Below are 14,290 nucleotides of genomic sequence, written 5' to 3' on the forward strand. Positions count from 1 at the left end.
CAGTCATCATACCAGTTGCATGCAAGCCGTGTGCCAAAAGGAAAAGGGAATATACCCTATTTCGGTTTCTTTGATAAAGCATAATAATAGAATCATCTGACATTACAAAAAGTTCAAGTCCCAGCGACCCCCAATGACGGTCTTCCCCTCGACAGCAACAGCGAAGCGATGAATCAGCAAACTTGGCGGCAGTGGCTTCCTATGCTCGTAGGCGATGTGCTCCGCGAACTCGCGCACCGTGGCGAAGGCGGTCAACCCACGCTCGAGCTCGTGGCCAGCCGCAAAGCAGAACACACAGCCGTACTTGACCAAGCCGGAGCTGTCGTGTCGGTTGTTGGTCGACAAAGCGGTGCTGGTTGAGCTGGGTGTCTTCCCCGACGGTGGGAGGTATAGATGGCACTTGGCCAGGAAGGAGCTGCGGTATTGGATGTCCAGACCGGGGTGGTCGCGGACCTCGTCTGTGCTGTGGATGCTGGATGTCGTGCTGGTGGCGACGTGGTAGCGCACTTTGCACGCACACTCGGAGCATTGCCAGTTTAAAAATGCCCCCCCGAAGGCCTTTAGCTTGCGCTTGTTTTCATCGTTGAGCTCTTTCGTCTCCACGAACGAGATTCGGCCTCTGTCGCGGTGGTTGCTGATCCCTAGAGCCCCGGGACAGAAATTGCCCAGTTCCGCCGGCCGGAGATCTTCTGGGGCAGCGCGCCGCGGGATGCTAGGACATATGACAGGCAGTTGCTTGATCTGGTCCTGTCTATAAATCAGAGTATCCCAAATGGTGCCGAAAGGGCGACGCTCCTGGAGGTCCCGATCATAGTGTTCCACGAAGATCTTCTGGATTCCGCGTACGGAAGAGAGTAGCTGCTCCACAATTTGGTTCAGATATTGTGAGGCCAGATCGTCGGAACCGTCGATCAAGTAGGGTAGGCACTGGAAGTCGATGGTCGAGAGGGATTTCAGTCGCAATTGTAAGATTTGAAGTCGTGGGTCGTAGGCTTGGATCGAGTTGGGCACAACATCCGGGGTAATGTACCAGTCGATCAAGGTGCGAAGTTTGCGGCGGATTTGATTGAGGGTTACTTGCAGGTCCTCGATAGCTTGTCGAATCGTTGTCGGCCCTGGTGGAGGTGGCATCAAGTCGGGATCCAGAATAGTGGCGGCCATCGCTGCTGCACCGGCAAATGAGAAGTTTGAAAGTATTCGTAGCCTTGGGTTTGATCAAGTGTTCAGATACATAAAATATAAGATGGCAACATGGATCCTATCGTGGAAGTAGAGACTCTCCACTCCAGAGCTGAAGGGCGTTGGTGACAAGCGCAAGCCCGAATCAGAATGCTAGGAGCTAGGCGCGAATCGGCGTGAATGTCTCGCTTTAGGAAGCGAGGCTCGCGCAGAGCCGTGGTGGCAGAAAGGACATGGAAAGAAGAATGTCAGCCTGAGGAAGAAAGGCTACCTTTTTGAATTGGGTTGATGTGAGGGTCACGCGGAGTCAATGTTGTGGTCGCCTGTTTGGCGAGTTAAGTTTGCACTTCCCGCCCCAAACATGATGGAAGAAATTCGATGGGAATGATTTTGCGACAAGGGAAGGGAAGAGGGTGACAAAAGGCTATTAAAGGCCCAAAGGCATCGGGCGCTTGCATATGCATCTTTGTACAATTCATGCAGGAAGGGCCGTGTGCTAAGTGGTCACGGAGGCGAGGTGGTTCGCATTGATGATTGATGGTTCGCCTGGAGCTGAACTCTGTTGTGCTGTCGAGGTGAGGGGCGAAGGTGGCCGAGGTGGGCTTGGTGGGCGTCAAGCGTTGACAAGAGAGGAAGAATTTGCATGGTGCTGATGGTGGTGGATGTGGCTTGAGGTGGTTGGTGTTGCCCAGACAGAAATCCACCGTCATTCGTGTCATTAGTGTCATTTGAAAACTAGGCCTGTTTCGGACTCTTATCAAAAATTCACCCTCGACAGTGTCCTAGCAACGAGGTGTGGAATCCCCCTATTTCCGGTAATCTACGCCTCTCATGAAAGAAGCGCGTCATGCCCACCGAGTTGGAAGAGGTGAGTCAGTTCTGATGGACGCCGTGGCGATCATGGCTGAATTGTCCCAGTTGCTTGAGTTTCTACATCATGGAAATACTCAAATCCGTCAACTTGGTAAGCACAACCTGTTCGTTCCAAGTCTTGACTTGAAGTTTCCGGGATTCGTCGATATGCGGAAGTGGTTGTGTGAACGGTGGCATTGACCGAGTCCTCTTCAATCAGCCTGTGACCATCTTGTCGGTCACTCCTCAGATCCGACAGTCTTCAAGAAGCCTCAGCTTGTCCCAGTCCAAGACTTGAAACTTCTCGTTAGAGACTACCCTGTGAGTGCGATCCTGGACATGAGATCAAGTACGCTGTGCTGACGCAGGCCCATGCTTCCGTTTCCAGCCCATAGCCAAGAATGCTCTTACAATTTTAATCAACATCAGTCATGACAGTGAAATCTTCGAGAACCTCGCGGCAGATGATGCTTTTGTTGAAACCCTGCTCAAGAAGATAACAGTATGTAGGTTGGAATCCACCTCCACTTCCTCGACCCCATCCCCGCAGTATCATGAAAAGCTCACTGAATCTTGAAGGATCCGAAAGAGCAAACCGCCGATGAAATTGCTATGCTTCTCTCAAATCTGGCGAAATCGGACCACATGGAAAAACTGATTAACCTTGAGCGAGCCTTGCCTGCCAAAACAGTATCTACGTCTCCATATGCCCTCGACCAGCTGCTCGACTGCTTTGTAAAAGGGGCCAACGGAACCCTTAATAAGCACGCCAACTTCGACTATCTGGCTTACTTTTTAGCAGACTTATCAAAACATAAAGTTGGTCGGGACTATTTCCTGAGCAGGAGGGATTATGATGTCGTGGTGCCGATAAGCAAATTAACGGTCTTCACGGAGCACAAAAGCCACGTTCGGAGGAGAGGAGTCGCCAGCACAATCAAGAATGTTGCTTTTGAAGTTGACAAACATCCTTTACTTCTGTCTGACGACACCGAAACCATTGATGGGGTCCCTGGCGTCAACATACTGCCGTATATCCTCCTACCGCTGGCTGGATCTGAAGAATTCTCAGAAGAGGAGTCGGCCAATATGCTCCCAGATTTGCAGCTACTGCCGCCAGACAAGGCTAGAGATAGCGACAACGATATCCTTGTAACCCATCTCGAAACTTTGTTACTGCTGACCACAACGAAGGAAGGGCGTGACAAGTTGAGGAAGGTGCAGGTTTATCCCTTGATTAGGGAGACGCATATGCAGGTCGCGGACGAGGGCGTGAGGGAAGCATGTGACCGCCTAGTACAGGTGCTGATGCGAGATGAGGAGGAGGCTCCAAAGATCGAGGAGCTGGATGAAGACGAGAAAATAGAAGAGATATTTTGAATAGAAGACACAGATCACAGTGGGGACAGACAGGCAGCCATGACTCTCCGGCGACGCCGGATTTACTGAAATTCCGTGCCAAGGAATACGGTAGTCTCTGTCAGCGCGAATGGCAGTTTCCACGGTGATGCATATCGTCTAACGCGTAACATGCCATTCCTGTCGCCACATCTTTTTTCCTTCATCGACGCGTCCTTGATTTGTTCCCTGCAAATCCGACATGCTTGTATGAGAGCTCATGGCCCCAGTGCCTGCTGCACGCCAAATCAATGGCTTCGAGCCTCCGCCATCCTCTATACTGGCTACACATGTTGTACACGGAAACGGAGTGTCTGATTTTGATCAAGACAATTTCAATCAGCTGTTGGCCGAAGCACTAGGTTCCGATGAACAAGGCCAACCGAATCTGGGTGCCGATGTCTCCGTCAATCACAAGCTAATCTGTATCGTCTTTCAAATTGGCATCGAGCGCGTCCTTGAAGAAGATCCTTTCCGCTCCGCAACCGCGACAGGTAGGGCGGATTCTCAATTCAAAACTTGCCTTGAAGTTCTTCAAGTCGCAATTGAAAGATCACCTCAGGTTATCTTTGTGAAGTCAGACCCCCAAATCAGGACCACAGGTGGGAATGGCTGTCCTCTATACTCCTGGCTGATCCCGACACTTCTGCCGTTGGTCGCTTCCGCCCAGGCAAATGTGGTCAGGGATGTTGTTCTCGAGCTGTTCAGTTCTATGGTGGAAGCTGACAGAAAATGCACAACCACATACTCGTCTGATATCGTTCTTGATTTCTTAAGGAATTGCGTATCAGGTCAGCCAGTCAACATCATTGAATTCTAGTCAGAACAGCACTGACCTCAACTAGGCGTCCTTGGCGTTGTCGAGTCGCTACCAAGCGCTCAGCCGCACAAGGCCATAGTCATCGATGGAGAGGACTTCGCTTTAACCATTTCCAAAATCACATATGGTCTTGATGTCAATGTTCCGAGCCTCAAATTTCCCTCCTTGCAACACCTGCTCCTCGGCTTGGCCCATGTTTTGAAGGTGGTCTCCAGACAGTCTGAATCGGAACAGGGCAAAGCTCAGTTTCGCAAAGTCTTCTCACGATTCCGACTTTTTGCCGACGAAAATGAGAGCCTTTTAATAGGGAACGATCACTCCGAGGTAAATTCGTGGCACATATCGGCCTACCACTGCTTACCACTTCCCAGAATCTCAGCCACGAAATTCGCATCTTGAGCATCACACCTCCTGCGCCGCCAGGAAAGCTGTCTAAAGGCCTGTACGAGGTTTGGCCTGATACCGATCGAGCACGGAAGAGATTGCGGCTGTCCACCAATGACGAGGATGGGCTGATAAATGATAACTTGCAACAGAAAATTTGCCGCAGACTAACAGCAGAGTTGACTGGTTGCGCTGTTCCCGACCTTGATGGACTGGATCAAACATCGTCTGAGAACTTCAGACGCTTGTCGGAAGAGAAGCAATGCAACGCACTTGAATTGATTGGTCTGACCACGTGCCAGCTTGCTGCGTCTTCTCTGGATCGCCATTGTCCGAAGTGTGATGAGGATTTCGAAACAGCGAGTACAGGTCCCGATGAATCTCCCCCTTCGAACCGAGAACTTCTTAAGACTTTGGTTTCCCTTGTTCAGAGCATCTCTCGTCGTTCTCGAGCAAGAATAATTGCTATGTCTTCTCTTCGTCGAATCATCATGCATACAGACTCGACTGAAGACTTGAAGCTTGGCCAAACACCCGCTGGCGACTGGTGCCTCCAATCTCTCAAGAGCTCCTCCAGAGACCTCAGAATCGTCGCAGGCAGAACTTTGCAAGCCTACGTGATGAGAAAAAAGCATCACGACTTATCTCTTACGAGGGAAAACAGAATCACAGCTTTGGACTATCTCGACAGTTTATGGCAGAAAGAAGATGCTTCCCTGCAGGAGACTGCAGTCCTGGCTCTGACACAGGTAGCTAAAGTTGTTGGGGACGAAGAACTAAATATCATTCTGGTCCGACTCGTGGAGTACCTTGGCCACACAAATCCGTATCTCAGTGGTTTGGTATATGCTGAGATTCAGCATCTCGCCCAATCCCTGCAGGTCTCAGTGTGGCTCCTCTTTCGGCCATTTTGGCGGACACTCGGTGTGGTCTTCGCCAAGTCTCTGATGTCTCGACCCAATATTGCACATCAATTGTCTGACTTACTGGGTATGGACATTACAGGTTTGATGGGGCACGCTGCCGAATTCGCACTTCCATATCTGGTCCTGCACAAAGCAAAGGATGTCATGAAGAAATTCGCTGAGGTCAATGGCCAATCCACTACTCTCTTCGACCTGTGTACACAGAGACAGAATCTCATTGCCATCCTGTCGTTCCTGCTTGTTCAGCCATTTCCTGAAGCGGAACAATCCATCATCTCAATCTTGTCAGAAGTATCTGCAGACTTTGGTAAGACTGATCTTGCGGATTGGGTGGCCTTGGACCCGATCCACATCACCTGCGAACTTCTAAAAGCCATCGGAGACAGTGGTCAAGGCAAATCTTCTAGGATTTATCAAGCTCTGCAACTATTAGCGCAATTAGTAGCTCGCCAGCGTGGACAATCAACTGGCACGAGACGCAGTGATAGCATGGGAACCTTCTTGGAGAATAATGTTCTTGCAATCGTCACCCACTTCACTGTCCTCTTGAATGATTTGGAGGCAAAGGAATCCAAAGTCGACAAAAGGCGATGCCTTGCTGCACTTGGTGAGGTGGTAAGGCTCGGCAGAACCCGGATTGTGCGAGCTCTTCCTCAGATTTGTGCTTGTCTCCGATCTGGGTTGGCTGTCCCCGAACTCTGCGATGCTGCCTTTACCTCCTGGGCTGCCATGACTAAATCACTGAAAAGAGACGACTTGAAACCTCTTATTGATCAGACTCTGGCAATTATTGTCCGAACCTGGGATGCACTTGACAGCCCATCCCAGAGTTTAGCACATGACCTCATTGGTGATCTGCTCAAACACCATACAGACATCGTGCGAGATCAATTTAGCACAATGCCATCACTAGCTTCAATCCCGGCTATGAGCAAGTTCGAGTCTGAAATCATGGCTCTGAAGGGCCAGATGGACGAGCGTCATCAACTCATTGCCTACGTCCAGAGACTACAAGATGAGAATATTGCCGTCGTCGAACAAGCTTTGGTTGAGCTAGCACCACTTTTGCATCAGAAACAGGATCTCCTCCAACGATCTATCCTCAGGGAACAACCAGATGAGCTTGTTGCCGATTTGACTCGTGCATTGCTTGATTGTTGCGTGAAGTTCAACACAAGCAATGAGGTCTCAAGGCTGTGCGGGCAATGCCTGGGCAGTATAGGATGCATGGATGCTAGCAAGATCGAAAGCCTGAGAGATCGCAAGACAATGGTCGTGTTGGCAAATTTCGTAAGTGCAGACGAGGTCATTGAGTGGATTTTCTTCTTCCTGCAGCACGTCCTGGTCAAAGCCTTCCTGTCTGCGAACACAACTAGAGCTCAAGGCTTCCTTGGTTGGGCGATGCAGCAGTTCTTGAACTCTTGCAGGCAGGACACTTCCTCGAACCAAGCCGGAAATCTGGCGACAAGCTTGTGGAATCAGCTGCCTGAATCTACCCAGAACGTATTGACGCCGTTCATGAGCTCCAAGTATACGGTGCAGGAAGTTCGGGCTCCTGAAAAGAGTCATTATCCTCTTTTTACGCCGGGTATGAAGCATCGCGACTGGCTTCGAACTATTACATTGGACTTCCTTCACAGAAGTACGGGAGACAATGTCGAAATTATCTTCTCCATATGTTGCCGCATCATCCATGGTCAAGATGCTTCCATTCCAACTTTCCTTCTGCCGTATGCTGTGGTCAATCTCATAGTGAGCGGCATTGAGCAGGACAGTCAAGATATCATAACCGAGGTCAATTCAATTCTCAGCCAGTCGCTCGACGACTATGACCGACGAGTGCAGGATGACATCAAGTTATGCAGCCAGACAGTGTTTGAAATCCTTGACTACATATCTACCTGGCAACAACAGAAGCGCAAACAGTATGCCATGGCTCTGGCCAAATCAGATCGTGGACTTAATGATCTGCTTTTGGTCAAAGCTGCGGACCAAATACGCAGTATCGATCGGGTGCTAGAACAGATTCCCCCTGACATGCTAGCTCGACGAGCCTTGGAATGCAGATCCTACTCACGGGCGCTGTTTCATTGGGAACAGCATATCCGCAAATGCAAGAAGGACGACATTGAAGCCGAGCTCCAAAGACTGCAAGACATCTATGCTCAGATCGATGAACCTGACGGTATTGAGGGCATTTCTTCTCGCATGCATGTGCTCGACATTGAACAGCAAGTCTTGGAGCACAAGAAGGCAGGTCGATGGACTGCTGCTCAAAGCTGGTATGAGATGCAACTCGTCGCTTCTCCAGACGATAGTGATGCACAGAAGAACTTGATGGCTTGCCTCAAGGAATCCGGGCAGTATGACGCCCTCCTCCATCATTTTGACGGCATCAAGAGCCGCAGCAGCAGTTCTACGACTCTGCTGGCCCCTTATGCACTCGAGGCCGCATGGGCAACAAGCCGCTGGGATCTACTACCCAGCTACATTCCTCCAGAGGGTGGACATGATTTTGCGTCTCAGATTGCAGAAATAATGCTGGCCGTTAATAACAAAGATGCGGCGAGAGTGTCGCAGCTTCTTACCGAGATGTATCGGAACACCGCCTCCGAGTTGAATCCCAACAGCATCTCTTCATTTCAAGCCAGCCATGATACGCTGCTGAGGTTGCATGTACTCAGTGATGTTCAGTTAATTGCGGCAAGCCCCAAGGAAGATCGTGCTGTCGTTCTAGACACCCTACGAGGACGTCTCGATGTGCTGGGATCGAACGTTGGCGACAAACAGTATCTATTGGGAATTCGCCGCGCCGTAATGTCCCTCAGGCCAGACATGTTTGGCTCAAACGATGTTGCAACCGCATGGCTCTCGAGCGCACGACTGGCTCGCAAAGCACGTTCGACCACCCAAGCTTTCAATGCTGTTCTCAAGGCTTCTGTACTAGGCGACAAATCTGCAGCAATTGAACAGGCGAAACTAATGTGGTTGGAAGGGCATCACCGGAAGGCTATTCAAACCCTTGAAGGGGCCATTGAGTCCGGGGCGTTCGTGGCCCATGATTTTGTAGCTGAAAATGGCCTCACGACAATGACGGTGGAACAGCGACACTCTCAAAACGAAGTCACCGCGAAGGCACATGTTCTACTCGGGAAATGGCTGGCTCAAGCCGGTCAAACCCAATCGGAAGTCATCAGGAAGACATTCAGGAAAGCGACAGAAATCTTCAGCAAAGGCGAACAAGGCTGGTATCACCTTGGCCGTTATTACAACAAAGTTCTTGACTCAGAGAGAGCAATGCCTCCAGGGAAAGAGAGTCAAACATATCTGACAGGGGAAACCGCGAAACATGTTATCGAAAACTACCTACGATCGCTTTTCAATGGAAGCAAATACGTCTTTCAAACCCTGCCGAAAGTCCTGACACTCTGGTTTGAGCTGGTAGATGGAATGGACCTTCCGAGAGATGACCGACGAGGTAGCGCCGAGTTTCACTCAAAGGTTGCGGCACAACGAAAACGAATCATTGAGGAAACTAACAATCAGATCAAGAAGTATACGGATCGTTTACAGTCAGTCTTGCTCTATACTATTCTGCCACAGGTCGTTGCTCGGATATGCCATCCCAACAAAGTCGTCTGTGAGATTCTCACCAGTATTGTCGTTAAGGTTGTGAGAACGTTCCCTCAGCAAGCATTGTGGACCTTGTTGGCAGTGGTCGAATCGCAACAGAAAGAGCGAGCTACAAAAGGTTTAGGTATTGTCAGTAAAATCGTCGAGGTCGCAAAAAAATCCAGCAAGGACTCATCCGCAGCCGAGCTCAGGAGCATGTTCAACAGTGGTCAAAAGTTCGTCAAAGAACTCCTTCGCGTCTCTGAACACGAAATCAAAGGCAAAGTTACGAAAATCAGCCTAGGCAGAGAAATGGGATTCAACCATAAGATTGCCCCTTCAAAACTGGTCGTCCCCAATCAAGCGTGCCTCATTCCCAGCATGCCCACAAGCTTCGAGCCCTCACAGCTTAAAGCATTCCGTCCTTTTGCCAAAGAACCGATCACCATCAGCTCTTTTGTCGACGAAGCTCTCGTTTTGGCCTCTCTCCAGAGACCCAGAAAACTTACTATCCGTGGGTCTGATGGCAACATGTATTCGGTTCTCGCGAAACCGAAAGACGATCTCCGTAAAGACCAACGCCTCATGGAATTCAACAACATGATCAACCGGTTTCTCAAGCGAGACGTCGACGCCGCAAAACGAAGACTCTATATACGCACCTATGCCGTTATCCCCATGAACGAAGAATGCGGCCTGATTGAGTGGGTGGACAACCTCAAGACTTTCCGAGATATCATTCTCAGGCTGTACAAGGATAAATCGATCCATCCGAATTACGTCGAGATTCGGAATTTGTTGGATGAATCTTGTTCGGGCGATCCCGAGAAGGCGAAATTTTTCACGACCAAAGTCCTCAAGAAATTCCCACCTGTATTTCACGAATGGTTTGTTGAGAGTTTCCCCGATCCCAGCGCGTGGTTCAATGCGCGGTTGAGATATACACGGTCCGCTGCGGTGATGTCGATCGTCGGCCACGTCTTGGGCCTTGGGGACCGGCACGGCGAGAACATCCTCTTTGAAGAAGACAATGGTGGGACTTTGCACGTGGACTTCAATTGTCTGTTCGACAAGGGTCTCACGTTTGAAAAGCCCGAGATGGTCCCGTTCCGGTTGACGCACAACATGGTTGACGCCATGGGCGCGTACGGCTACGAAGGACCGTTTAGGAAGTGCTGCGAAATCACACTGACGCTCCTGCGATCCAACGAGGACGCCCTCATGACCATCCTCGAAACCTTCCTGCACGATCCCACCACGGACTTCATCAACTCGGCCGGTCGAAGCAAGAAGAAGGTCGTCCCCGGCGTGCCGAGCACACCTGTCGAAGTGCTTGAAGGCGTCAGCGCCAAGGTCAGGGGCATGTTACCTGGAGAGTCGGTGCCCCTGAGTGTGGGCGGCTATGTCGACGAGATGATCACTAGGGCCACTGACTACCGCAACCTGTGTAGGATGTACATTGGCTGGTGTGCTTTCTTTTGATCCATCATCACCAAATCATCAAATCAAACACGCAAGCCACCAGACAGCCTTTGCTACGAGGCATTTCTGGTATCACTTCACTTACACGATTGCTGTACTGCAGGGACGGAGAGATGTCGAAGATCAAGAAAGGTCATTTTTACCGATTCAGTGATCGAGGTGTGTTGGGAGTAGTTACCGGCGAAGACTGGGGGCTCGGAATTGGGGCATCTATCATGCGTTGCACTCATTATCCGTACACGAAAAGCAAATCTCATCTGTTTGGCATCTCTTTTCTCTGTTCTCCGCACCGTATAATGCCTTCCTCGACGACAAAGAAAGGTCTCCCATTTAAACTAAATAGTACCCGTTCCAAACATCCATCATGGCGGCATCGATATCAGACAGGGGCAGACTAACCGTCCAATTATTCATTTTGCACAGGCGAAGATGAAAACATGTCACCAGCGTCCAGACCCTGGGACTCATCCTTCTCTGCTCCAGCGCTGGTGCCGGTTTCGGATATTTCTATGTCGTCAACATGCGCGTTTTCGCTTTTGGATGCTATAGTTAGTTGCGTTCGAGGCGCAAGGAGGCTTGAATTCGGATCAATGGATGCCTGTTCCTCATGTTCCTGAGAGGAGCTTGGACCTATTGGTGCCGTACCTCGCACAGGCGATGAGGAGAACATGTCCGCACCGTCGGCTTCGTCGGCTCCCTCGACGACAGCCGATGCGGGACGAGGAGTTGCAGCTCTAACTGTGGGCGAGGACGGTTCCGATGCTTCGTCGGTGACACCTTGGCGTGCTTCTTGCTCGGCGATTAACGCGTCCAATTCGTCGTCTTCCTGGACCATAATGTCCTCGTCATCTGCTATAAAAGTAGTGGACTCTTCATTTTGCGCTGTCAACGGTTGTTGTATGCTGCTCGGTTTCGACTGTGTTGTGCCGGGTTCAATGCGCGCTTCTTGCTCTGCAAGCAGGGCGTCTAGATCGTCCATTTCATCGTCATCGTCATTGTCATCTCCGCCGAAAAGCGAGGGCTTTGGCTTGGGCGCACTTGCCGGTGCAGACTCAGATGTAGAGGGGAGAGGGTGGGCACGCTTCATTTCCTGCTCAGCCAATAACGCGTCAAGATCGTCGTCGCCTTCGGAATCGTCGTTTATTGTGGTTTTCGATGCAGATGCAGGGCGCATAGTGATGCGAGTCTCTTGCTCGGCTAATAGAGCATCGAGCTCGTCACCATCTGGAAGAAGACCATCATCATTTCCATTATTCGCCCCGGTGCGTAGGTCGGGAACGAACAAAGAGTCGTCTTCGGCGCCGACGGCAGCGCTGGGAGCCTCCTGGTCCACTCCATTCTCAACCGGCCGGTCCCCAGCATACAGATCATCTGTCTCTTTATTTGCCTCCTTCTCTTTTTCACCTGTCTTCTTTGCCTCTCTATCTCTGACATATCCTGGCTTCCCTTCATCAATCCACTCTTTCCTCATAACTTGCATGCGTCGACTGTGCCCGACTTTCTCGATCAACTGCAGCCCGTCGGCAAACTTGGCTCGCGGGTATAAATTGTCCAACCACAACTGATAGTAATTCAACAGCCGCGCTACGTCGGAAAATTCATGTCCCTTTCCCTTGAGACGTAGCTTCTTAGAGAATTTCCCAGAGCGTGCATCGGCGCGCAGCTTTGGGATTCCTGGTGCAGAAAGGAGCCTTGCTTCGTCGAGTTTTGAAATCGGTTTCCTTCTCTTAGTGACCTTGACCTCTTCGTCCAACCCTAGGCTTGCATCGAGATCGTCTATTGCTTTTCGTTTGCCGTGGGGGCTCGATGTTGGGCTGTCGTCACGATCTCGCCGCGGTGGTCTATGATTAGAGGAATCCTCATAGTCAGAATTATCGAGGTTGAGGAGGCTATCAACGGTTGCTGCAGTGAGAGAATCAGCGGCCATGTTGTTGCAGTGTCTTATTCAGTATTGCAAAGAGGTGTCTGGTGGTGAGTTGGATTGAGCAAATGGAGCCGTGGAAAAACGCGCTTCTACGCGCTGCGAGTTTCGGACGCGTCGTGACTACGTCATTTGAAAGAAATTGAACTAACCCTTGTTTGATCTAGCTCCTTGGCACTTCAAGCTCCGCATGCTCGTCGAACCTCGACATCCAATGCTGAGGAGCATCTCTAAAGTGAGGACTGTCGCTACAGCCATGGCTGATGAGCAAAAGGTCTTCATCCCGCCCAAGCGGGTGAACACAGACTACCCGGTGAGTCAAACGACAACGAGACACAGAATGAAAGCTAACACCTATCTCCGCTAGATTATCGATACAGATCCGTACGTCCCTCCTTGATCACACGTTTAGAAGCTCCTTATGACCTGTCACTGACGCAACGAACTTTCAGCCACTGGAGAAGAGCATTTGGATATGCAAGGAAAGAAGATTGGCTATACGGAGCCGGAATGGCAGCCGTAGCTCCGGCTTTCATGCTCATGACCGAACGATACGCTCCCTCTTTTGCGGGCAGAGGTGCTTTTCCCATGGCCTTCAGACTCGGTTGTGCCGTTGGTATATTAGCAGGCGCAGGATTGGTATACCAGAGGAGTTGCTGTAGGTTTTGCCTCGAGGACGAATACGCAGGTCAATCTGGTTGAGCTTGGACTAACAAAGACCATCGCATAACAGTGAGGTTCTACGGCTGGACGGAAAACGAGCGAGAAGTCAAGATGGATATGAGGGAGATGGTCGATAAAGTGAAGAGGGGGGAGCCGCTTTATGGCAAGTCGGACCTCACTCCATACATGCAAGGTGTCGCGGCGCGAAACAGCAGATACTCAGCATTGATGGCAAATGTGGTACCATGGGCAAATTTCGTTAACCACAATCAGGTGAGTATAGTGTCATTGGACGGGCAAGAATGTGACGAGCTGATGCGTTCTAGCACGGTGTGGACACAGCCAAGTATTACCAGCAAGCAGAGCGGGAGTTGGAAGCTGAGAGGCTATCAAAAAGCGGCAAGTGAGAGCTAGAAGTCGCGAAGAGTTGAAAGAGATGCGCGAGATCCAAAATAGGCACTCCTTGCTTCCACTCTCGCGATTGTACATAAGGCATATCAGGTGATCAAGAAAGAGGGCTGGATGGCATCGGCGCTGAATTGATCCACTGCTGAACAATCTCCTCGAGTCTTTGTTCCTTCCCGATCCTCTTCACAGCTTTATCCCAATGGGACAATTTCACTGTCGGTGTTCGGGATACAAAATCTGCTACCTCAACCTTGCTATTGCCTTCCTTCATGCATGCCTGACTCGATCGAAGGCGGTGATGGTTGGAATCTCCTCTCAAGGCACACCTCACAATTGATCCAAGAAGCGGGCAGAAATAGGGAAGAATAAATAGGCTAATGTTGATGTGAGCTACAGTTCGGCCAACTGAGGAGACAGTAAGTGCTTGTGCTCTAGATTGTCACTCTCCTTCGTTGACCCGACTCCAGTTATGGCCGCCAGTGAAGTGTTCATTATTCCCACCGTTGTGTCCGGTCAATGCGGGCTACCCAGTCCAGCACAGCAACACGAACTACAACGTTGGTGGTACTCCAGAAGTGTACAATCGCGCGCATGGTCCCGCCGTCGCTGCTTATGGCATTCCAGTCCACCAGATAACCCCTTTCG

The 14,290-nt window shown here is 50.6% G+C and overlaps 5 protein-coding genes across 5 annotated transcripts; 3 read left to right on the plus strand and 2 right to left on the minus strand.

Annotated features, from left to right (window-relative positions):
• Nucleotides 1-102: 102 nt before the first annotated feature.
• On the minus strand, nucleotides 103-1,161 carry A1O5_08582 (uncharacterized protein; the record flags this gene model as incomplete). Its single annotated transcript, XM_007749164.1, has 1 exon — nucleotides 103-1,161. The coding sequence occupies one exon, from the start codon at nucleotides 1,159-1,161 to the stop codon at nucleotides 103-105; it is 1,059 nt and encodes a 352-aa protein (XP_007747354.1).
• A 918-nt stretch (nucleotides 1,162-2,079) lies between these two features.
• A1O5_08583 (uncharacterized protein) lies at nucleotides 2,080-3,411 on the plus strand (the record flags this gene model as incomplete). The annotated part of the gene is made up of 4 exons (XM_007749165.1): nucleotides 2,080-2,143; nucleotides 2,252-2,352; nucleotides 2,420-2,533; nucleotides 2,611-3,411. 4 exons carry the CDS (start codon nucleotides 2,080-2,082, stop codon nucleotides 3,409-3,411), a joined length of 1,080 nt encoding a protein of 359 aa, XP_007747355.1.
• Nucleotides 3,412-3,649: 238 nt separating this feature from the next.
• Nucleotides 3,650-10,653, plus strand: A1O5_08584 (uncharacterized protein; the record flags this gene model as incomplete). The annotated part of the gene is made up of 3 exons (XM_007749166.1): nucleotides 3,650-4,220; nucleotides 4,275-4,573; nucleotides 4,621-10,653. 3 exons carry the CDS (start codon nucleotides 3,650-3,652, stop codon nucleotides 10,651-10,653), a joined length of 6,903 nt encoding a protein of 2,300 aa, XP_007747356.1.
• Nucleotides 10,654-11,059: 406 nt separating this feature from the next.
• On the minus strand, nucleotides 11,060-12,580 carry A1O5_08585 (uncharacterized protein; the record flags this gene model as incomplete). The annotated part of the gene is made up of 1 exon (XM_007749167.1): nucleotides 11,060-12,580. The coding sequence occupies one exon, from the start codon at nucleotides 12,578-12,580 to the stop codon at nucleotides 11,060-11,062; it is 1,521 nt and encodes a 506-aa protein (XP_007747357.1).
• Nucleotides 12,581-12,830: 250 nt separating this feature from the next.
• On the plus strand, nucleotides 12,831-13,644 carry A1O5_08586 (NADH dehydrogenase; the record flags this gene model as incomplete). The annotated part of the gene is made up of 5 exons (XM_007749168.1): nucleotides 12,831-12,887; nucleotides 12,942-12,958; nucleotides 13,027-13,232; nucleotides 13,308-13,510; nucleotides 13,564-13,644. The coding sequence occupies 5 exons, from the start codon at nucleotides 12,831-12,833 to the stop codon at nucleotides 13,642-13,644; spliced, it is 564 nt and encodes a 187-aa protein (XP_007747358.1).
• Nucleotides 13,645-14,290: the final 646 nt, after the last annotated feature.

The sequence above is a fragment of the Cladophialophora psammophila genome (assembly GCF_000585535.1).
Source record: "Cladophialophora psammophila CBS 110553 chromosome Unknown aczJe-supercont1.14, whole genome shotgun sequence".
Taxonomy (NCBI): domain Eukaryota; kingdom Fungi; phylum Ascomycota; class Eurotiomycetes; order Chaetothyriales; family Herpotrichiellaceae; genus Cladophialophora; species Cladophialophora psammophila.